The 25080-nt window shown below is 33.5% G+C and overlaps 1 protein-coding gene across 1 annotated transcript in view; it reads right to left on the bottom strand.

Moving 5' to 3' along the window:
* Window positions 1–17294, bottom strand: part of LOC308305653 (uncharacterized protein C14orf132) — a gene marked incomplete at both ends in the record, with an annotated part of 55654 nt that extends 38360 nt beyond the window's left edge. The window contains one exon of the mRNA XM_080750485.1: window positions 17268–17294. Coding sequence (XP_080606611.1) covers window positions 17268–17294 — 27 coding nt within the window. The remainder of the gene's footprint in view (window positions 1–17267) is intronic.
* Window positions 17295–25080: the final 7786 nt, after the last annotated feature.

Here is a 25080-nt window from a genome sequence, read left to right as displayed (position 1 = left end):
CGACAAATATTACCATAATCCATCCGCTATAGAGCAAAAAGTATAAAATCAGATAAAAATCAAAAAGATTTGTTACCATAAAACAACTCTGTCACCTTGTTCATGATGTTCCTAAGTACCTCTAAAAAATATTCCCAAACTTTTTTACTGTGCCAATAATTTATAATAAATTCGACAAATATTACCATAATCCATCCGCTATAGAGCTAAAAGTATAAAATCAGATAAAAATCAAAAAGATTTGTTACCATAAACCAACTCTGTCACCTTGTTCATGATGTTCCTGAGTACCTCTAAAAAATATTCCCAAACTTTTTTACTGTGCCAATAATTTATAATAAATTCGACAAATATTACCATAATCCATCCGCTATAGAGCTAAAAGTATAAAATCAGATAAAAATCAAAAAGATTTGTTACCATAAACCAACTCTGTCACCTTGTTCATGATGTTCCTGAGTACCTCTAAAAAATATTCCCAAACTTTTTTACTGTGCCAATAATTTATAATAAATTCGACAAATATTACCATAATCCATCCGCTATAGAGCAAAAAGTATAAAATCAGATAAAAATCAAAAAGATTTGTTACCATAAACCAACTCTGTCACCTTGTTCATGATGTTCCTGAGTACCTCTAAAAAATATTCCCAAACTTTTTTACTGTGCCAATAATTTATAATAAATTCGACAAATATTACCATAATCCATCCGCTATAGAGCTAAAAGTATAAAATCAGATAAAAATCAAAAAGATTTGTTACCATAAACCAACTCTGTCACCTTGTTCATGATGTTCCTGAGTACCTCTAAAAAATATTCCCAAACTTTTTTACTGTGCCAATAATTTATAATAAATTCGACAAATATTACCATAATCCATCCGCTATAGAGCAAAAAGTATAAAATCAGATAAAAATCAAAAAGATTTGTTACCATAAATCAACTCTGTCACCTTGTTCATGATGTTCCTAAGTACCTCTAAAAATATTCCTGACCTGTTTTACTGTGCCAATAATTTATAATAAATTCGACAAATATTACCATAATCCATCCGCTATAGAGCAAAAAGTATAAAATCAGATAAAAATCAAAAAGATTTGTTACCATAAACCAACTCTGTCACCTTGTTCATGATGTTCCTAAGTACCTCTAAAAAATATTCCCAAACTTTTTTACTGTGCCAATAATTTATAATAAATTCGACAAATATTACCATAATCCATCCGCTATAGAGCTAAAAGTATAAAATCAGATAAAAATCAAAAAGATTTGTTACCATAAACCAACTCTGTCACCTTGTTCATGATGTTCCTAAGTACCTCTAAAAAATATTCCCAACCTTTTTTACTGTGCCAATAATTTATAATAAATTCGACAAATATTACCATAATCCATCCGCTATAGAGCAAAAAGTATAAAATCAGATAAAAATCAAAAAGATTTGTTACCATAAAACAACTATGTCACCTTGTTCATGATGTTCCTAAGTACCTCTAAAAAATATTCCCAAAGTGTTTTACTGTGCCAATAATTTATAATAAATTCGACAAATATTACCATAAACCTTCGCTATACAGCTAAAAGTATAAAATCTGATAAAAATCAAAAAGATTTGTTACCATAAAACAACTATGTCACCTTGTTCATGATGTTCCTAAGTACCTCTAAAAAATATTCCCAACCTTTTTTACTGTGCCAATAATTTATAATAAATTCGACAAATATTACCATAAACCTTCGCTATACAGCTAAAAGTATAAAATCTGATAAAAATCAAAAAGATTTGTTACCATAAAACAACTATGTCACCTTGTTCATGATGTTCCTAAGTACCTCTAAAAAATATTCCCAACCTTTTTTACTGTGCCAATAATTTATAATAAATTCGACAAATATTACCATAATCCATCCGCTATAGAGCAAAAAGTATAAAATCTGATAAAAATCAAAAAGATTTGTTACCATAAAACAACTATGTCACCTTGTTCATGATGTTCCTAAGTACCTCTAAAAAATATTCCCAACCTTTTTTACTGTGCCAATAATTTATAATAAATTCGACAAATATTACCATAATCCATCCGCTATAGAGCAAAAAGTATAAAATCAGATAAAAATCTAAAAGATTTGTTACCATAAAACAACTCTGTCACCTTGTTCATGATGTTCCTAAGTACCTCTAAAAAATATTCCCAAACTTTTTTACTGTGCCAATAATTTATAATAAATTCGACAAATATTACCATAATCCATCCGCTATAGAGCTAAAAGTATAAAATCAGATAAAAATCAAAAAGATTTGTTACCATAAACCAACTCTGTCACCTTGTTCATGATGTTCCTGAGTACCTCTAAAAAATATTCCCAAACTTTTTTACTGTGCCAATAATTTATAATAAATTCGACAAATATTACCATAATCCATCCGCTATAGAGCTAAAAGTATAAAATCAGATAAAAATCAAAAAGATTTGTTACCATAAACCAACTCTGTCACCTTGTTCATGATGTTCCTGAGTACCTCTAAAAAATATTCCCAAACTTTTTTACTGTGCCAATAATTTATAATAAATTCGACAAATATTACCATAATCCATCCGCTATAGAGCAAAAAGTATAAAATCAGATAAAAATCAAAAAGATTTGTTACCATAAACCAACTCTGTCACCTTGTTCATGATGTTCCTGAGTACCTCTAAAAAATATTCCCAAACTTTTTTACTGTGCCAATAATTTATAATAAATTCGACAAATATTACCATAATCCATCCGCTATAGAGCTAAAAGTATAAAATCAGATAAAAATCAAAAAGATTTGTTACCATAAACCAACTCTGTCACCTTGTTCATGATGTTCCTGAGTACCTCTAAAAAATATTCCCAAACTTTTTTACTGTGCCAATAATTTATAATAAATTCGACAAATATTACCATAATCCATCCGCTATAGAGCAAAAAGTATAAAATCAGATAAAAATCAAAAAGATTTGTTACCATAAATCAACTCTGTCACCTTGTTCATGATGTTCCTAAGTACCTCTAAAAATATTCCTGACCTGTTTTACTGTGCCAATAATTTATAATAAATTCGACAAATATTACCATTATCCATCCGCTATAGAGCAAAAAGTATAAAATCAGATAAAAATCAAAAAGATTTGTTACCATAAACCAACTCTGTCACCTTGTTCATGATGTTCCTAAGTACCTCTAAAAAATATTCCCAAACTTTTTTACTGTGCCAATAATTTATAATAAATTCGACAAATATTACCATAATCCATCCGCTATAGAGCTAAAAGTATAAAATCAGATAAAAATCAAAAAGATTTGTTACCATAAACCAACTCTGTCACCTTGTTCATGATGTTCCTAAGTACCTCTAAAAAATATTCCCAAACTTTTTTACTGTGCCAATAATTTATAATAAATTCGACAAATGTTACCATAATCCATCCGCTATAGAGCTAAAAGTATAAAATCAGATAAAAATCAAAAAGATTTGTTACCATAAACCAACTCTGTCACCTTGTTCATGATGTTCCTGAGTACCTCTAAAAAATATTCCCAAACTTTTTTACTGTGCCAATAATTTATAATAAATTCGACAAATATTACCATAATCCATCCGCTATAGAGCTAAAAGTATAAAATCAGATAAAAATCAAAAAGATTTGTTACCATAAACCAACTCTGTCACCTTGTTCATGATGTTCCTGAGTACCTCTAAAAAATATTCCCAAACTTTTTTACTGTGCCAATAATTTATAATAAATTCGACAAATATTACCATAATCCATCCGCTATAGAGCAAAAAGTATAAAATCAGATAAAAATCAAAAAGATTTGTTACCATAAACCAACTCTGTCACCTTGTTCATGATGTTCCTAAGTACCTCTAAAAAATATTCCCAAACTTTTTTACTGTGCCAATAATTTATAATAAATTCGACAAATATTACCATAATCCATCCGCTATAGAGCAAAAAGTATAAAATCAGATAAAAATCAAAAAGATTTGTTACCATAAACCAACTCTGTCACCTTGTTCATGATGTTCCTGAGTACCTCTAAAAAATATTCCCAAACTTTTTTACTGTGCCAATAATTTATAATAAATTCGACAAATATTACCATAATCCATCCGCTATAGAGCAAAAAGTATAAAATCAGATAAAAATCAAAAAGATTTGTTACCATAAATCAACTCTGTCACCTTGTTCATGATGTTCCTAAGTACCTCTAAAAATATTCCTGACCTGTTTTACTGTGCCAATAATTTATAATAAATTCGACAAATATTACCATAATCCATCCGCTATAGAGCAAAAAGTATAAAATCAGATAAAAATCAAAAAGATTTGTTACCATAAACCAACTCTGTCACCTTGTTCATGATGTTCCTAAGTACCTCTAAAAAATATTCCCAAACTTTTTTACTGTGCCAATAATTTATAATAAATTCGACAAATATTACCATAATCCATCCGCTATAGAGCAAAAAGTATAAAATCAGATAAAAATCAAAAAGATTTGTTACCATAAAACAACTCTGTCACCTTGTTCATGATGTTCCTAAGTACCTCTAAAAAATATTCCCAAACTTTTTTACTGTGCCAATAATTTATAATAAATTCGACAAATATTACCATAATCCATCCGCTATAGAGCTAAAAGTATAAAATCAGATAAAAATCAAAAAGATTTGTTACCATAAACCAACTCTGTCACCTTGTTCATGATGTTCCTGAGTACCTCTAAAAAATATTCCCAAACTTTTTTACTGTGCCAATAATTTATAATAAATTTGACAAATATTACCATAATCCATCCGCTATAGAGCTAAAAGTATAAAATCAGATAAAAATCAAAAAGATTTGTTACCATAAACCAACTCTGTCACCTTGTTCATGATGTTCCTAAGTACCTCTAAAAAATATTCCCAAACCTTTTTACTGTGCCAATAATTTATAATAAATTCGACAAATATTACCATAATCCATCCGCTATGGTAATATTTGTCGAATTTATTATAAATTATTGGCACAGTAAAAAAGTTTGGGAATATTTTTTAGAGGTACTCAGGAACATCATGAACAAGGTGACAGAGTTGCTTTATGGTAACAAATCTTTTTGATTTTTATCTGATTTTATACCTTTAGCTCTATAGCGGATGGATTATGGTAATATTTGTCGAATTTATTATAAATTATTGGCACAGTAAAAAAGTTTGGGAATATTTTTTAGAGGTACTCAGGAACATCATGAACAAGGTGACAGAGTTGGTTTATGGTAACAAATCTTTTTGATTTTTATCTGATTTTATACTTTTTGCTCTATAGCGGATGGATTATGGTAATATTTGTCGAATTTATTATAAATTATTGGCACAGTAAAAAAGTTTGGGAATATTTTTTAGAGGTACTCAGGAACATCATGAACAAGGTGACAGAGTTGGTTTATGGTAACAAATCTTTTTGATTTTTATCTGATTTTATACTTTTAGCTCTATAGCGGATGGATTATGGTAATATTTGTCGAATTTATTATAAATTATTGGCACAGTAAAAACGTTTGGGAATATTTTTTAGAGGTACTTAGGAACATCATGAACAAGGTGACAGAGTTGGTTTATGGTAACAAATCTTTTAGATTTTTATCTGATTTTATACTTTTAGCTCTATAGCGGATGGATTATGGTAATATTTGTCGAATTTATTATAAATTATTGGCACAGTAAAAAAGTTTGGGAATATTTTTTAGAGGTACTTAGGAACATCATGAACAAGGTGACAGAGTTGGTTTATGGTAACAAATCTTTTTGATTTTTATCTGATTTTATACTTTTTGCTCTATAGCGGATGGATTATGGTAATATTTGTCGAATTTATTATAAATTATTGGCACAGTAAAAAAGTTTGGGAATATTTTTTAGAGGTACTCAGGAACATCATGAACAAGGTGACAGAGTTGGTTTATGGTAACAAATCTTTTTGATTTTTATCTGATTTTATACTTTTAGCTCTATAGCGGATGGATTATGGTAATATTTGTCGAATTTATTATAAATTATTGGCACAGTAAAAACGTTTGGGAATATTTTTTAGAGGTACTTAGGAACATCATGAACAAGGTGACAGAGTTGGTTTATGGTAACAAATCTTTTAGATTTTTATCTGATTTTATACTTTTTGCTCTATAGCGGATGGATTATGGTAATATTTGTCGAATTTATTATAAATTATTGGCACAGTAAAACAGGTCAGGAATATTTTTAGAGGTACTTAGGAACATCATGAACAAGGTGACAGAGTTGATTTATGGTAACAAATCTTTTTGATTTTTATCTGATTTTATACTTTTTGCTCTATAGCGGATGGATTATGGTAATATTTGTCGAATTTATTATAAATTATTGGCACAGTAAAAAAGTTTGGGAATATTTTTTAGAGGTACTCAGGAACATCATGAACAAGGTGACAGAGTTGGTTTATGGTAACAAATCTTTTTGATTTTTATCTGATTTTATACCTTTAGCTCTATAGCGGATGGATTATGGTAATATTTGTCGAATTTATTATAAATTATTGGCACAGTAAAAAAGTTTGGGAATATTTTTTAGAGGTACTCAGGAACATCATGAACAAGGTGACAGAGTTGGTTTATGGTAACAAATCTTTTTGATTTTTATCTGATTTTATACTTTTTGCTCTATAGCGGATGGATTATGGTAATATTTGTCGAATTTATTATAAATTATTGGCACAGTAAAAAAGGTTGGGAATATTTTTTAGAGGTACTTAGGAACATCATGAACAAGGTGACATAGTTGTTTTATGGTAACAAATCTTTTTGATTTTTATCAGATTTTATACTTTTTGCTCTATAGCGGATGGATTATGGTAATATTTGTCGAATTTATTATAAATTATTGGCACAGTAAAAAAGTTTGGGAATATTTTTTAGAGGTACTCAGGAACATCATGAACAAGGTGACAGAGTTGGTTTATGGTAACAAATCTTTTTGATTTTTATCTGATTTTATACTTTTAGCTCTATAGCGGATGGATTATGGTAATATTTGTCGAATTTATTATAAATTATTGGCACAGTAAAAAAGTTTGGGAATATTTTTTAGAGGTACTTAGGAACATCATGAACAAGGTGACAGAGTTGGTTTATGGTAACAAATCTTTTTGATTTTTATCTGATTTTATACTTTTAGCTCTATAGCGGATGGATTATGGTAATATTTGTCGAATTTATTATAAATTATTGGCACAGTAAAGAAGTTTGGGAATATTTTTTAGAGGTACTTAGGAACATCATGAACAAGGTGACAGAGTTGGTTTATGGTAACAAATCTTTTTGATTTTTATCTGATTTTATACTTTTTGCTCTATAGCGGATGGATTATGGTAATATTTGTCGAATTTATTATAAATTATTGGCACAGTAAAAAAGTTTGGGAATATTTTTTAGAGGTACTCAGGAACATCATGAACAAGGTGACAGAGTTGGTTTATGGTAACAAATCTTTTTGATTTTTATCTGATTTTATACTTTTAGCTCTATAGCGGATGGATTATGGTAATATTTGTCGAATTTATTATAAATTATTGGCACAGTAAAAAAGTTTGGGAATATTTTTTAGAGGTACTTAGGAACATCATGAACAAGGTGACAGAGTTGGTTTATGGTAACAAATCTTTTTGATTTTTATCTGATTTTATACTTTTAGCTCTATAGCAGATGGATTATGGTAATATTTGTCGAATTTATTATAAATTATTGGCACAGTAAAAAAGTTTGGGAATATTTTTTAGAGGTACTTAGGAACATCATGAACAAGGTGACAGAGTTGGTTTATGGTAACAAATCTTTTTGATTTTTATCTGATTTTATACTTTTTGCTCTATAGCGGATGGATTATGGTAATATTTGTCGAATTTATTATAAATTATTGGCACAGTAAAACAGGTCAGGAATATTTTTAGAGGTACTTAGGAACATCATGAACAAGGTGACAGAGTTGATTTATGGTAACAAATCTTTTTGATTTTTATCTGATTTTATACTTTTAGCTCTATAGCGGATGGATTATGGTAATATTTGTCGAATTTATTATAAATTATTGGCACAGTAAAAAAGTTTGGGAATATTTTTTAGAGGTACTCAGGAACATCATGAACAAGGTGACAGAGTTGGTTTATGGTAACAAATCTTTTTGATTTTTATCTGATTTTATACTTTTAGCTCTATAGCGGATGGATTATGGTAACATTTGTCGAATTTATTATAAATTATTGGCACAGTAAAAAAGTTTGGGAATATTTTTTAGAGGTACTTAGGAACATCATGAACAAGGTGACAGAGTTGGTTTATGGTAACAAATCTTTTTGATTTTTATCTGATTTTATACTTTTAGCTCTATAGCGGATGGATTATGGTAATATTTGTCGAATTTATTATAAATTATTGGCACAGTAAAAAAGTTTGGGAATATTTTTTAGAGGTACTTAGGAACATCATGAACAAGGTGACAGAGTTGGTTTATGGTAACAAATCTTTTTGATTTTTATCTGATTTTATACTTTTTGCTCTATAGCGGATGGATTATGGTAATATTTGTCGAATTTATTATAAATTATTGGCACAGTAAAACAGGTCAGGAATATTTTTAGAGGTACTTAGGAACATCATGAACAAGGTGACAGAGTTGATTTATGGTAACAAATCTTTTTGATTTTTATCTGATTTTATACTTTTTGCTCTATAGCGGATGGATTATGGTAATATTTGTCGAATTTATTATAAATTATTGGCACAGTAAAGAAGTTTGGGAATATTTTTTAGAGGTACTCAGGAACATCATGAACAAGGTGACAGAGTTGGTTTATGGTAACAAATCTTTTTGATTTTTATCTGATTTCATACTTTTAGCTCTATAGCGGATGGATTATGGTAATATTTGTCGAATTTATTATAAATTATTGGCACAGTAAAAAAGTTTGGGAATATTTTTTAGAGGTACTTAGGAACATCATGAACAAGGTGACAGAGTTGTTTTATGGTAACAAATCTTTTTGATTTTTATCTGATTTTATACCTTTTGCTCTATAGCGGATGGATTATGGTAATATTTGTCGAATTTATTATAAATTATTGGTACAGTAAAAAAGGTTGGGAATATTTTTTAGAGGTACTTAGGAACATCATGAACAAGGTGACAGAGTTGGTTTATGGTAACAAATCTTTTTGATTTTTATCTGATTTTATACTTTTAGCTCTATAGCAGATGGATTATGGTAATATTTGTCGAATTTATTATAAATTATTGGCACAGTAAAAAAGTTTGGGAATATTTTTTAGAGGTACTTAGGAACATCATGAACAAGGTGACAGAGTTGGTTTATGGTAACAAATCTTTTTGATTTTTATCTGATTTTATACTTTTTGCTCTATAGCGGATGGATTATGGTAATATTTGTCGAATTTATTATAAATTATTGGCACAGTAAAACAGGTCAGGAATATTTTTAGAGGTACTTAGGAACATCATGAACAAGGTGACAGAGTTGATTTATGGTAACAAATCTTTTTGATTTTTATCTGATTTTATACTTTTAGCTCTATAGCGGATGGATTATGGTAATATTTGTCGAATTTATTATAAATTATTGGCACAGTAAAAAAGTTTGGGAATATTTTTTAGAGGTACTTAGGAACATCATGAACAAGGTGACAGAGTTGGTTTATGGTAACAAATCTTTTTGATTTTTATCTGATTTTATACTTTTTGCTCTATAGCGGATGGATTATGGTAATATTTGTCGAATTTATTATAAATTATTGGCACAGTAAAAAAGTTTGGGAATATTTTTTAGAGGTACTCAGGAACATCATGAACAAGGTGACAGAGTTGGTTTATGGTAACAAATCTTTTTGATTTTTATCTGATTTTATACTTTTAGCTCTATAGCGGATGGATTATGGTAATATTTGTCGAATTTATTATAAATTATTGGCACAGTAAAAACGTTTGGGAATATTTTTTAGAGGTACTTAGGAACATCATGAACAAGGTGACAGAGTTGGTTTATGGTAACAAATCTTTTAGATTTTTATCTGATTTTATACTTTTTGCTCTATAGCGGATGGATTATGGTAATATTTGTCGAATTTATTATAAATTATTGGCACAGTAAAACAGGTCAGGAATATTTTTAGAGGTACTTAGGAACATCATGAACAAGGTGACAGAGTTGATTTATGGTAACAAATCTTTTTGATTTTTATCTGATTTTATACTTTTTGCTCTATAGCGGATGGATTATGGTAATATTTGTCGAATTTATTATAAATTATTGGCACAGTAAAAAAGTTTGGGAATATTTTTTAGAGGTACTCAGGAACATCATGAACAAGGTGACAGAGTTGGTTTATGGTAACAAATCTTTTTGATTTTTATCTGATTTTATACCTTTAGCTCTATAGCGGATGGATTATGGTAATATTTGTCGAATTTATTATAAATTATTGGCACAGTAAAAAAGTTTGGGAATATTTTTTAGAGGTACTCAGGAACATCATGAACAAGGTGACAGAGTTGGTTTATGGTAACAAATCTTTTTGATTTTTATCTGATTTTATACTTTTTGCTCTATAGCGGATGGATTATGGTAATATTTGTCGAATTTATTATAAATTATTGGCACAGTAAAAAAGGTTGGGAATATTTTTTAGAGGTACTTAGGAACATCATGAACAAGGTGACATAGTTGTTTTATGGTAACAAATCTTTTTGATTTTTATCAGATTTTATACTTTTTGCTCTATAGCGGATGGATTATGGTAATATTTGTCGAATTTATTATAAATTATTGGCACAGTAAAAAAGTTTGGGAATATTTTTTAGAGGTACTCAGGAACATCATGAACAAGGTGACAGAGTTGGTTTATGGTAACAAATCTTTTTGATTTTTATCTGATTTTATACTTTTAGCTCTATAGCGGATGGATTATGGTAATATTTGTCGAATTTATTATAAATTATTGGCACAGTAAAAAAGTTTGGGAATATTTTTTAGAGGTACTTAGGAACATCATGAACAAGGTGACAGAGTTGGTTTATGGTAACAAATCTTTTTGATTTTTATCTGATTTTATACTTTTAGCTCTATAGCGGATGGATTATGGTAATATTTGTCGAATTTATTATAAATTATTGGCACAGTAAAGAAGTTTGGGAATATTTTTTAGAGGTACTTAGGAACATCATGAACAAGGTGACAGAGTTGGTTTATGGTAACAAATCTTTTTGATTTTTATCTGATTTTATACTTTTTGCTCTATAGCGGATGGATTATGGTAATATTTGTCGAATTTATTATAAATTATTGGCACAGTAAAAAAGTTTGGGAATATTTTTTAGAGGTACTCAGGAACATCATGAACAAGGTGACAGAGTTGGTTTATGGTAACAAATCTTTTTGATTTTTATCTGATTTTATACTTTTAGCTCTATAGCGGATGGATTATGGTAATATTTGTCGAATTTATTATAAATTATTGGCACAGTAAAAAAGTTTGGGAATATTTTTTAGAGGTACTTAGGAACATCATGAACAAGGTGACAGAGTTGGTTTATGGTAACAAATCTTTTTGATTTTTATCTGATTTTATACTTTTAGCTCTATAGCAGATGGATTATGGTAATATTTGTCGAATTTATTATAAATTATTGGCACAGTAAAAAAGTTTGGGAATATTTTTTAGAGGTACTTAGGAACATCATGAACAAGGTGACAGAGTTGGTTTATGGTAACAAATCTTTTTGATTTTTATCTGATTTTATACTTTTTGCTCTATAGCGGATGGATTATGGTAATATTTGTCGAATTTATTATAAATTATTGGCACAGTAAAACAGGTCAGGAATATTTTTAGAGGTACTTAGGAACATCATGAACAAGGTGACAGAGTTGATTTATGGTAACAAATCTTTTTGATTTTTATCTGATTTTATACTTTTAGCTCTATAGCGGATGGATTATGGTAATATTTGTCGAATTTATTATAAATTATTGGCACAGTAAAAAAGTTTGGGAATATTTTTTAGAGGTACTCAGGAACATCATGAACAAGGTGACAGAGTTGGTTTATGGTAACAAATCTTTTTGATTTTTATCTGATTTTATACTTTTAGCTCTATAGCGGATGGATTATGGTAACATTTGTCGAATTTATTATAAATTATTGGCACAGTAAAAAAGTTTGGGAATATTTTTTAGAGGTACTTAGGAACATCATGAACAAGGTGACAGAGTTGGTTTATGGTAACAAATCTTTTTGATTTTTATCTGATTTTATACTTTTAGCTCTATAGCGGATGGATTATGGTAATATTTGTCGAATTTATTATAAATTATTGGCACAGTAAAAAGGTTTGGGAATATTTTTTAGAGGTACTTAGGAACATCATGAACAAGGTGACAGAGTTGGTTTATGGTAACAAATCTTTTTGATTTTTATCTGATTTTATACTTTTTGCTCTATAGCGGATGGATTATGGTAATATTTGTCGAATTTATTATAAATTATTGGCACAGTAAAACAGGTCAGGAATATTTTTAGAGGTACTTAGGAACATCATGAACAAGGTGACAGAGTTGATTTATGGTAACAAATCTTTTTGATTTTTATCTGATTTTATACTTTTTGCTCTATAGCGGATGGATTATGGTAATATTTGTCGAATTTATTATAAATTATTGGCACAGTAAAGAAGTTTGGGAATATTTTTTAGAGGTACTCAGGAACATCATGAACAAGGTGACAGAGTTGGTTTATGGTAACAAATCTTTTTGATTTTTATCTGATTTCATACTTTTAGCTCTATAGCGGATGGATTATGGTAATATTTGTCGAATTTATTATAAATTATTGGCACAGTAAAAAAGTTTGGGAATATTTTTTAGAGGTACTTAGGAACATCATGAACAAGGTGACAGAGTTGTTTTATGGTAACAAATCTTTTTGATTTTTATCTGATTTTATACCTTTTGCTCTATAGCGGATGGATTATGGTAATATTTGTCGAATTTATTATAAATTATTGGTACAGTAAAAAAGGTTGGGAATATTTTTTAGAGGTACTTAGGAACATCATGAACAAGGTGACAGAGTTGGTTTATGGTAACAAATCTTTTTGATTTTTATCTGATTTTATACTTTTAGCTCTATAGCAGATGGATTATGGTAATATTTGTCGAATTTATTATAAATTATTGGCACAGTAAAAAAGTTTGGGAATATTTTTTAGAGGTACTTAGGAACATCATGAACAAGGTGACAGAGTTGGTTTATGGTAACAAATCTTTTTGATTTTTATCTGATTTTATACTTTTTGCTCTATAGCGGATGGATTATGGTAATATTTGTCGAATTTATTATAAATTATTGGCACAGTAAAACAGGTCAGGAATATTTTTAGAGGTACTTAGGAACATCATGAACAAGGTGACAGAGTTGATTTATGGTAACAAATCTTTTTGATTTTTATCTGATTTTATACTTTTAGCTCTATAGCGGATGGATTATGGTAATATTTGTCGAATTTATTATAAATTATTGGCACAGTAAAAAAGTTTGGGAATATTTTTTAGAGGTACTCAGGAACATCATGAACAAGGTGACAGAGTTGGTTTATGGTAACAAATCTTTTTGATTTTTATCTGATTTTATACTTTTAGCTCTATAGCGGATGGATTATGGTAACATTTGTCGAATTTATTATAAATTATTGGCACAGTAAAAAAGTTTGGGAATATTTTTTAGAGGTACTTAGGAACATCATGAACAAGGTGACAGAGTTGGTTTATGGTAACAAATCTTTTTGATTTTTATCTGATTTTATACTTTTAGCTCTATAGCGGATGGATTATGGTAATATTTGTCGAATTTATTATAAATTATTGGCACAGTAAAAAAGTTTGGGAATATTTTTTAGAGGTACTTAGGAACATCATGAACAAGGTGACAGAGTTGGTTTATGGTAACAAATCTTTTTGATTTTTATCTGATTTTATACTTTTTGCTCTATAGCGGATGGATTATGGTAATATTTGTCGAATTTATTATAAATTATTGGCACAGTAAAACAGGTCAGGAATATTTTTAGAGGTACTTAGGAACATCATGAACAAGGTGACAGAGTTGATTTATGGTAACAAATCTTTTTGATTTTTATCTGATTTTATACTTTTTGCTCTATAGCGGATGGATTATGGTAATATTTGTCGAATTTATTATAAATTATTGGCACAGTAAAGAAGTTTGGGAATATTTTTTAGAGGTACTCAGGAACATCATGAACAAGGTGACAGAGTTGGTTTATGGTAACAAATCTTTTTGATTTTTATCTGATTTCATACTTTTAGCTCTATAGCGGATGGATTATGGTAATATTTGTCGAATTTATTATAAATTATTGGCACAGTAAAAAAGTTTGGGAATATTTTTTAGAGGTACTTAGGAACATCATGAACAAGGTGACAGAGTTGTTTTATGGTAACAAATCTTTTTGATTTTTATCTGATTTTATACCTTTTGCTCTATAGCGGATGGATTATGGTAATATTTGTCGAATTTATTATAAATTATTGGTACAGTAAAAAAGGTTGGGAATATTTTTTAGAGGTACTTAGGAACATCATGAACAAGGTGACATAGTTGTTTTATGGTAACAAATCTTTTTGATTTTTATCAGATTTTATACTTTTTGCTCTATAGCGGATGGATTATGGTAATATTTGTTGAATTTATTATAAATTATTGGCACAGTAAAACACTTTGGGAATATTTTTTAGAGGTACTTAGGAACATCATGAACAAGGTGACATAGTTGTTTTATGGTAACAAATCTTTTTGATTTTTATCTGATTTTATACTTTTTGCTCTATAGCGGATGGATTATGGTAATATTTGTCGAATTTATTATAAATTATTGGCACAGTAAAAAAGGTTGGGAATATTTTTTAGAGGTACTTAGGAACATCATGAACAAAGTGACAGAGTTGGTTTATGGTAACAAATCTTTTTGATTTTTATCTGATTTTATACTTTTTGCTCTATAGTGGATGGATTATGGTAATATTTGTTGAATTTATTATAAATTATTGGCACAGTAAAACAGGTCAGGAATATTTTTAGAGGTACTTAGGTACATCATGAACAAGGTGACATAGTTGTTTTATGGTAACAAATCTTCTTAATTTTTATCAGATTTTATACTTTTTGCAGTATAGCGAATGGATTATGGTAATATTTGTAGAATTTATTATAAATTATTGGCACAGTAAAACAGGTCAGGAATATTTTTAGAGGTAGTTAGGTACATCATGAATAAGGTGACATAGTTGTTTTATGGTAACAAATCTTCTTAATTTTTATCAGATTTTATACTTTTTGCAGTATAGCGAATGGATTATGGTAATATTTGTAGAATTTATTATAAATTATTGGCACAGTAAAAAAGTTTGGGAATATTTTTTAGAGGTACTTAGGAACATCATCATATTCATTCAGTATATGAGCTACAGACATCAGTACTCTATACATTATATTCATTCAGTATATGAGCTACAGACATCACTATACATCATATTCATTCAGTATATGAGCTACAGACATCACTACTCTATACATCATATTCATTCAGTATTTGAGCTACAGACATCACTACTCTATACATCATATTCATTCAGTATATGAGCTACAGACATCACTATACATCATATTCATTCAGTATATGAGCTACAGACATCACTACATCATATTCATTCAGTATATGAGCTACAGACATCACTACTCTATACATCATATTCATTCAGTATATGAGCTACAGACATCACTACTATATACATCATATTCATTCAGTATATGAGCTACAGACATCAATACTCTAAGCATCATATTCATTCAGTATATGATCTACAGACATCACTACTCTATGCATCATATTCATTCAGTATATGAGCTACATACATCACTATACATCATATTCATTCAGTATATGAGCTACAGACATCACTACTCTATACATCATATTCATTCAGTGTATGAGCTACAGACATCACTACTCTATACATCATATTCATTCAGTATATGAGCTACAGAAATCACTACTATATACATCATATTCATTCAGTATATGAGCTCAGTATATGAGCTACAGACATCACTACTCTATGCCATCATATCCATTCAGTATATGAGCTACAGACATCACTACTCTATGCATCATATTCATTCAGTATATGAGCTACAAACATCACTACTCTATGCATCATATTCATTCAGTATATGAGCTACAGACATCACTACTCTATGCATCATATTCATTCAGTATATGAGCTACAGACAGCACTACTCTATGCATCATATTCATTCAGTATATGAGCTACATACATCACGACATCATATTCATTCAGTATATGAGCTACAGACATCACTACTCTATGCATCATATTCATTCAGTATATGAGCTACAGACATCACTACTCTATGCATCATATTCATTCAGTATATGAGCTACAGACATCACTACTCTATGCATCATATTCATTCAGTATATGAGCTACAGACATCACTACATCATATTCATTCAGTATATGAGCTACAGACATCACTACTCTATACATCATATTCATTCAGTGTATGAGCTACAGACATCACTATTCTATACATCATATTCATTCAGTATGAGCTACAGACATCACTACTATGCATCGTATTCATTCAGTATATGAGCTACTGACATCACTACGTGGGGGGGGGGTCTAATTTAAAGCATCTGTTGATTGAATAGTATGTAGTTCCATATTTTATACACCCTTGGTCTCGAAAGTCTAGAAATTCTAATGTACCAGCTCGCCTTGAACGCACCATCCCCTTGTCAAACCGTAAACAGCCGTGTAGAAGCGCAACATATTTTGAAGTGAGGATAGCGCGACCAGCTTTTCCTGAAGAGTAGATGGCGTGACCGCAGTCTTTAAACGGGCAAAAAAAGTTCAGATAACAGTGTTAGAAAAACTACTCTGATTTTTTTACTCAAGTAACGGATCAATACTGCATTATGGAAATACTCCGCTAGTGGAGTAGAAGAAAAAGTATTCGAAATTACTCAAGTAAAGTAAATACCTCAAAATTGTTGTTGTTGCTTTACACCACTTGAGGAAAACAAAATATGTTGCTTTGCTTACCTGCGCAGCCATGAATGACAGATCCATACTGTTGCTTCGTTCAAACCGGCACCCCAGAAAATATGTATTTTGTGAGTGAATGTTTATCTCATTTCTCCATCAAAAAAGAAAAAAAAAAAGCATTTGCGTTCGTTTTGGGTCGGCAGACTCGGCACCCTGTTTTTGTTTTGTTTCCCCCGCGCAAGTTCGGACCAACGGACTTTAAGTAAGGAACATGTTGAAGATAAACGGAGGCTGTGGCTGGGTTTCCCCACAGCGAAGCAGACAGAGAAATAACACAAGTCAGCAGAGGAGAGAGGATGGCACTGAGGGATGCTCTGGTACCGTACAGTTACCATGCACATTATGAACGACGAGAGACAAGTAAGTCAGTTTAGTCTCTCTCTCTATCTCTCTCTGTCTTCCATATCTCTCTCTCGCTCTCCCCCCCCCTCCCTCTCTCTCTCTCTCTCTCTCCCCCCCCCCCCCCCCTCCCTCTCTCTCTCTCTCTCTCTCTTTTTCTCGTTCTCTTTCTCTCTCTCTCTTTCTCTCTCTCTCTCTCTCTCTCTCTCTCTCTCTCTCTGTCTCTCTCGAGTCTCAATCCCTCTCTCTCTCTCTCTCTCTCTCACTCTCTCTCTCTCACACGACACACACACACACACACACACACACACACACACACACACACACACACACACACACACACACACACACACACACACACACACACTTGTAAGCACGATAAGACAGCCTAATGTAGGATCTGAATCAAGGTAAACTACTGTAAATGTTTTAGTGATTTATAAATATTTATTTATTTTCTTTTATAATTCAGTTCTAGACTAGAAATATATGGAATAATTGGCCTAGGCCTATATGTTAAGCTTGGCAAAAGAAACACTTGTCTTTGTGTTCATTATTACCTGACATGATTACCTACCTGCTGAAATCAGTAGGCATATTCTCCATTTATATTGAAATAATGGATATATATATAAGATTATGAGGGTATATTGGAAAATTGGATGATAAATACAGTACTGTATAGACGATAACATTTTATGGTGGTCCCTTGTTTAAAGATCCAAAGCTTTCTCTCTGATGAAGGGTATGAGGCAATCTCCTTTTCTTTTTGTTAATGCCCTCAAGGGAAGCACAATCACAGACGTCTTTATAATGTTTAGCCATCGATACATCTTCACTGCTTGTTCTTCTTGCCTATTGATGTTCAGCCAATCTGTCCCACATGTCTGCAAAGTTTGAGCATTACGAACCCTTGCCAGTGTTTTATCATACTATACAATTACGGTATGTAGGAGTAAGAGGTATTATTCATTTCAGAGGACAAACAATAACAAGAATCAGAGGATTATATTAATGAGCACAACATACAAGCAATCAGTGGGTGGGATTTCTCTGCCACTTCCCTCCACTTTCCTGCCCACAATGGTTAGCAGTTTTTGAGGGAAAAAGCTTTTAGGATTCTTTATCGAGTCTTGATGCTTTAAGCATCTGGTGCATGTTTCTTGACATCTTGTATGGTCCTTAAAGAGTACTTTGTGCAGTGTTCTGTTGATTCTTATGGTATTGTTGTAAGTATAAGCAACAAGTTTATCAGAAACAGTCAAACCGTGTCATGTCATGTCATGTCATGTCATGTCATGTCATGTTATGATGGTGTGGTGATGGTAATTGGTGGGAGTAATGATGCTACCTACTACTACACAGTACACACAGTCAAATCTAGAGTTTTAATTGAACTCTGAGGGCCAGATTTGCATACATAAAAGTCTCCACACAGTTTTATATTTAGCTCACATTTATTGAAGAATTCCCTGCACTTCCTCTTGCTGCATTTATTTTATTTTATGCAAAATAAGCAAACTGTGTTTCTGGGTTGGTATGCATGGTGGTTTTACAAATAAGATGCATGTTTCTACCCTAGGTGCAGAACGCATCAGAAATGAGATGCAGAAGGCTTAGTAAATTCGTGCCGAGTGTAAAAGTGGACCCGTGAGTGTCAGGAGTCAACACTCTTGCATTTTGCTCAATATCTATGAATGCCTGCAGGTGACTGTGTTCTTAGGTGTTCGTAGGTGGCTGGGCCATTTTTGGATTGTTCCAGATTTGACTGTACACATGCACACAACATGCACGCACACGCGTGTGCACACACATACACACGCACGCACGCATGCACGCACGCACGCACGCACGCACGCACGCACGCACGCACGCACGCACGCACGCACACCCACTTGTGTGTGGGTTTTGGAAGGCCTGGGTGGCAAAGTCTATAGTCATTCTCCCCATGAAACATCAGTAATCTTGGAGGACTTTTGTTGAGTGTTATTTTGACTGTGACAGCTGTGTGGGTAGACTAGCAGCCTATGAATACCATTACTGATGTTGAAAACATAAGCCTAATCAATCAAAATTGTAATACATTAAACATCTCACAGGGTGGATTTTAAAACCATGAGGGTGATGGGATTTAATGAGAACACTCCCACACCTTATCTGGCAGATGGGGAGATGGGGAAATTGATGGCCCACATATGCCTACAGGCATACTGTACAGCACATCTGCATCTAAAGCCCTATCCATGCTCACATGTAATCACACACACCTGTGCTGTAAGCCGTTTTCGCAACTTCGTGTACTCACTATGCAGTATGTCTTAAGTTACTGTAGCTGCATAGCCAACAAGGCAGGTCATTCATAATTAATGCTCAGCTGATATAGAAATGCATCACGTACACTTTATGTTTGACCATGGGTAATATGCAAGGAAGGATACAGTCTTACAATGCTTTACACACCATGCTTCTTTACATTTATCTCATGTGAGTCCTCTGTGAGTTCAAGATACAGACATTCAGTTTACTTCAGTCATCATTTAGACATTGATAGGTTGTGATCTCTTTTTCATTGTACTTTTCATTGTGTCTGTTTTATGACTAACCAGGTATGATTTGCAGGGGGGGGGGGGGGTAAATGTATTCAAATAAAGTTGGACAAACTGTAATGAGTTAAATGAAAGACATACAATATACAAACTAAGAAAACATAAAACAAAACAATAACAAAAAGAAGGAAAGGCAAGCAGCACACTACAATGACCATGAAACTATAGATACACATACAGTCAATCATTCATTTAACAAATACTACACACACAAGAGCACATCAGAAAGAAAATTCTAAGAGAGTCTTAGGGTGTAAGTACTATGTAGGACTACTTAAGAAATACTGTTTGCTTTCCACAGAGGAGACATCATCTCTTTTGAGTCTTGAGCTGAACAGGTTTGGGAATCAACAATTAACTGAAATGCACACCAAAAGCGGGATATGTGTTCCTTACATGTCTCCATTCCGACATGTCTCCTTTCAGACATGTCTCCATTCCGACACTAACCCTATAACCCTAACCCTAACCTCTATGGAAGTGTTGCCACTCCGACAATAAGAAGTCACTGTCGGAGTGGAGACATGTCGGAATGGAGAGCACCCCTCGTGTTCCTTTAAGCAACAGCAGTGAATAAAGAGAATGCAGCTTCTCTGTGTACCTGCAGGCCACATCTGGTCCAGCTAAATGAAGATATTTCTCTTTTATTACAGCCAAAATTGCATTTTCTCTGGTGGTTTTGTTTTGGTGATTGCAGCTGTTATTGGCCAGTCAGATGTGATAGAGAATATTGGCACCAGATGCATGAGCTACTGTTGTGAATGAAAATGCACAATTTACAATTTAGGCATTTAGCAGAGGCTCTTAATCCAGAGCCAATTACAATAAGTAAGGTAATACATAAATCAATATCAATACAATATCAATACATCAACATAATTACATAGAATGCATAGGAATAGTAATCTAAGAAAAAGCGTAGATAGACCAAGCGCCTATTCAGTTGAACTACATGTTTCCTACGTCTGAAAGTTGCTCTATAAATACAGTTTATTATTATTATCATCATGATACTATACGTCATCAAGTGTTGTACTAGATTGGAGGAAGAATCAGAGCAACAGTGTGCCCCCCCCATCGCTCAACTCTACACGCACGCACGCACGCACGCACGCACGCACGCACGCACGCACGCACGCACGCACGCACACACACACACACACACACACACACACACACACACACACACTCCAATCTGTGACTTGCACTGTCTGCCACAAACAGACCAGGTAAAGGCACTGACCGGGGGGTGTGGGTGTGCGTGTGGTACTGGCTTCATGTCTCTGTTGACGTTTCTTGGTCCGTCGATCACCTCGGTTTTTCCTCAAGCTTTTACACTCCATGTTGGAGGAGCTGCGCCAGTTGGAGCGTTGAGCAGGACGCATTTCTTCATGGTAGGGATGGGACGATAATCGTTATTATCGTTTATCACGATAAAAAACACTCACAATAATCGTGGAGATTTACATTTATCATGAAATTATTTTCAGTCATTCATCTTTTATTTTGCCAAGCTGCATATAATGTACCATTTAAACCTTCTATAATTGCAAATAATGCACTTGATACAGTCTTTTTTTCACTCTAACAAATCTCTTTGCCGAAAGATTGCGGTTGTGAGCTTGTACTGGCTATTTATTGGCAAATGTTCCGCCCCAGGATAATGACCCCTGCCCACCCAGGATACATCGTAGACCAGGGGTCTTAAACGTTTTCAGACCAAGGACCCCTTAGTCGAGAGAGAGATGAAGCAGGGACCCCCACAACCCTAGATATCATATATTTTAGTTTCATCGTTTGACAGCACAAACATCTGCGCATTTTGGGTTCATCTTGTGTTTCCAGAGGCGTTGAGAGCTTGTAGATCTGCTATTTTTGGCTAAAGTTCTCAGGATATGGATGCTAGGGCTCAAATGGTTAATTGTTGCTGCAACCGAAGGTCGCAGTATACCATGAGAAATGTTGCAGCTTGTCTCCGTCTGTGTCAGTACAGGAAGTGATATCACGTGACATCACCTCATCAAAGATCAAACCCTGGATATCCATACTGTGTCAGTCAGTACACATTTTTACAATCTATGGGTTGGTTCCCATAGAATATCTGTGATATGATAGATATTTTTTTTTATCTGTATCTACTATCCACTTGAATGGAAAAATATCTGGAGAAAGAGATTTTTTTATCTGTTATCTGGCCCAGTGGGAATGGGCCTTTACTCTGATTTACACCCTACCTTCCCCGAAAACGTCAATATTAAGTACAGATAGTCACGTGACGCGCTCAACCAAGATGGCTGCGTAGAGGAGAACGGCTCTCACATCTTTTCACATTCTGCTTATTTTTAATAGTAAAGAACTAAAAACTTTTCGAACCGACTTGTAGAAACCTTTATAAGGTGCCACAATGCCCCAAGAGACACGAAAAGTCTCATATGCGGCTAAAGCAAGCGTGACGTCGTCGGTCAACACACGAGGAGCTAGCAACGCGGCTAACAACGAGGCTAGCGTCGACCAAACACAGGGTAACTCGCAGAGAGTGTACTTATTCCCCCCATCTCCGGCTCCGACACGACTGGAAGATAAAACCGTGGACACTCGCAACAGGGGGATGTCTGGGGACGTGAGTAAGGAGTTTGAGAAACTCACTGCACTTATTTTGGCGAAATCCGAGGCTCATGATAAAAAGTTGGAGGCTATTAGTGTGACGACGAAAGCTACAGATAGCAAGCTAGCTGACATAGCTAACCGCATTTCCGAGGTGGAAAGACGGGTGGTTTCGCTGGAGGAGGCGGTCGACGACATACGGGCCGCTGAACCGGGAACCTCCTCAGCTGAATTAGATGCTCTACGACTGAAATTGGACGACATTGAGAACCGGGAAAGGCGTTTAAACCTAAGACTAGTTGGATTTCCACCTCATTGCGAGCAGGGTGACGTCATCAAGTTTCTGTGCGACACGTTACCAACTCTGCTGAACATACAGTTCCCTCACGGTCTGGAGTTCCAGAGGGCACATCGAACCGGCCCACTACGAGACGGGGAGACGGGCGGCGCAGACGGCGGCGGTGGTCAACCTGCGGCTGGGAGAACCATCATCGCCAGATTCCTGAGATTCCAGGATAGGAACCTGGTCGCCGACGCAGCACGGAAGATGGGCAACGTCGTATGGAACGACCATCACATCATGGTGTTCGCCGACTATTCCAAGCTCGTCATGGAGAGGCGATTCAAGTTCAAGGAGAGCAAGAAAGCACTCCACGGTTTGGGAGTGCGTTTCTCCCTGGAATTCCCTGCGGTCCTGGTCATTCGGACGCCGCAGGGGAAGCGCCGCTTTGAAGATGCTTCAAAGGCCATGGTCTTCATCCGATCCTTGGGGTGATCTTCGCAAGCTGATGCTGTGGTAGCTCTTTGAGTACAAGTACCTACATTTTTTATTTATTCTACTTAACCCTCTCTCTTTGTTTTGTTTTTCTTTTGTTTGTTTAATTTACAATGACCCTTTTCTTTTAATGCCTTAATCAAGTCTATTCTTGTTTCCTTGTTTTCTTTTTCTTTTGGTCTCATTTTATATTCCTTAGTTTCTATTTTTACTGTTTTCCTAGCTTTTAAGCTAATTGTATTTACTTTTTATAATAAGTGTAGCTAGGCTACCATTCTGTTTCGTAAGGGATAGTATAGGACAGAACTGGTGGGGCAATGTTAAAACTTGGCCTAGTCTTAGATCTTGGTTCTTTTTCATTTTGTATTTTGCTATAAGGTAACATGTTTCATGTTGGTGACTTAAGAGTGCTCTGTATTAAGGCAGGCCATATTATATACTCATTCTGGGGCCAATGCCTGGGGGGAATCTTTTTATAATTTACTTTATATACTTTTATCTTTATTTCTGTATTTATTTTTATACTTATGGGTTTGTGGATCTATGTATGTATGTATGTATGTACGTATGTGTGTATAGGTGGATATTTATATATATATATGTATAGCTTTTATCTTTTATTTTTCTTATTTCTTACCTTTCATCCTCAGTTTTTATTCTATTGTGTTTCTGTAACAATTTTTAGTTATGAAGAAGTAACTAGGTGAATGTTGTGTTCAAAAAAGTGTTTAATCTAATTCAAGGATTCAATTTGGACCCGAGATGAGGTGGGGTTAAACGTGAACCGTATGGCTGGTTCCTTGGGGCTGCGAAGCCATGCGCACTGTGTATGAGTGAAGGGAGGGTGTGAATGAGTGACGTCATGGAGTTATGTCTTAAGGGGAAGAGGCCTGCCCGGTAACTAGGGGGCGTGTGTGCATTCCTTCTGATCAAAACTACAAGCTACAGCTGCTCAAAGCACATGGCCTCTTCTGTTGCTAGGTTACGGCCTCTGACCCTTCTAAACATGGAAGGGGTCGTCACCTGGTGGTTAGATAGTGTAAATTCATGCAGTGTACTCACGTTATCGCTCAGCCAGCATTTGTGTCTGTGGGAGTGTGTGTGTGGGTGTGTGTTCTGTGTGTGTCTGTGTGCTTGGGTTTGTTTAGTATGAAAATACTTCAGATTAATGTTGAGTTATTTGTCTGGGTGTGTGTGTGTATGCCTTCTCTGTGTGTATGTGTGTGTGTGTGTGTGCGCATGGGGGGACAGTTCATAAGAGCCTCCCATTTATATAGGTAAACTGTTGTTTTATTTTTATTTATTTTTTGTTTTGAAGGGTTAGGTGCACAACTGCACATAGGGTCTAAAAGAGGCCCCGATAATACGGGGATACTCTCAGGGCTGTTGCAGCAGGCTCAATTCAGGGCTGGCTGTTGGATGGGAAAGTGCAAATGAGAGTAGCTGCTGCTGGGTCCTGGTGTGTGTGTGTGTGTGTGTGTGTGTG

Source organism: Nannobrachium achirus, assembly GCF_963921795.1.
Source record: "Nannobrachium achirus genome assembly, chromosome: 20".
Lineage (NCBI taxonomy): Eukaryota > Metazoa > Chordata > Actinopteri > Myctophiformes > Myctophidae > Nannobrachium > Nannobrachium achirus.
Note: the sequence above shows the minus strand (reverse complement) of the source record. Positions and strands in the feature narration are given on the sequence as shown.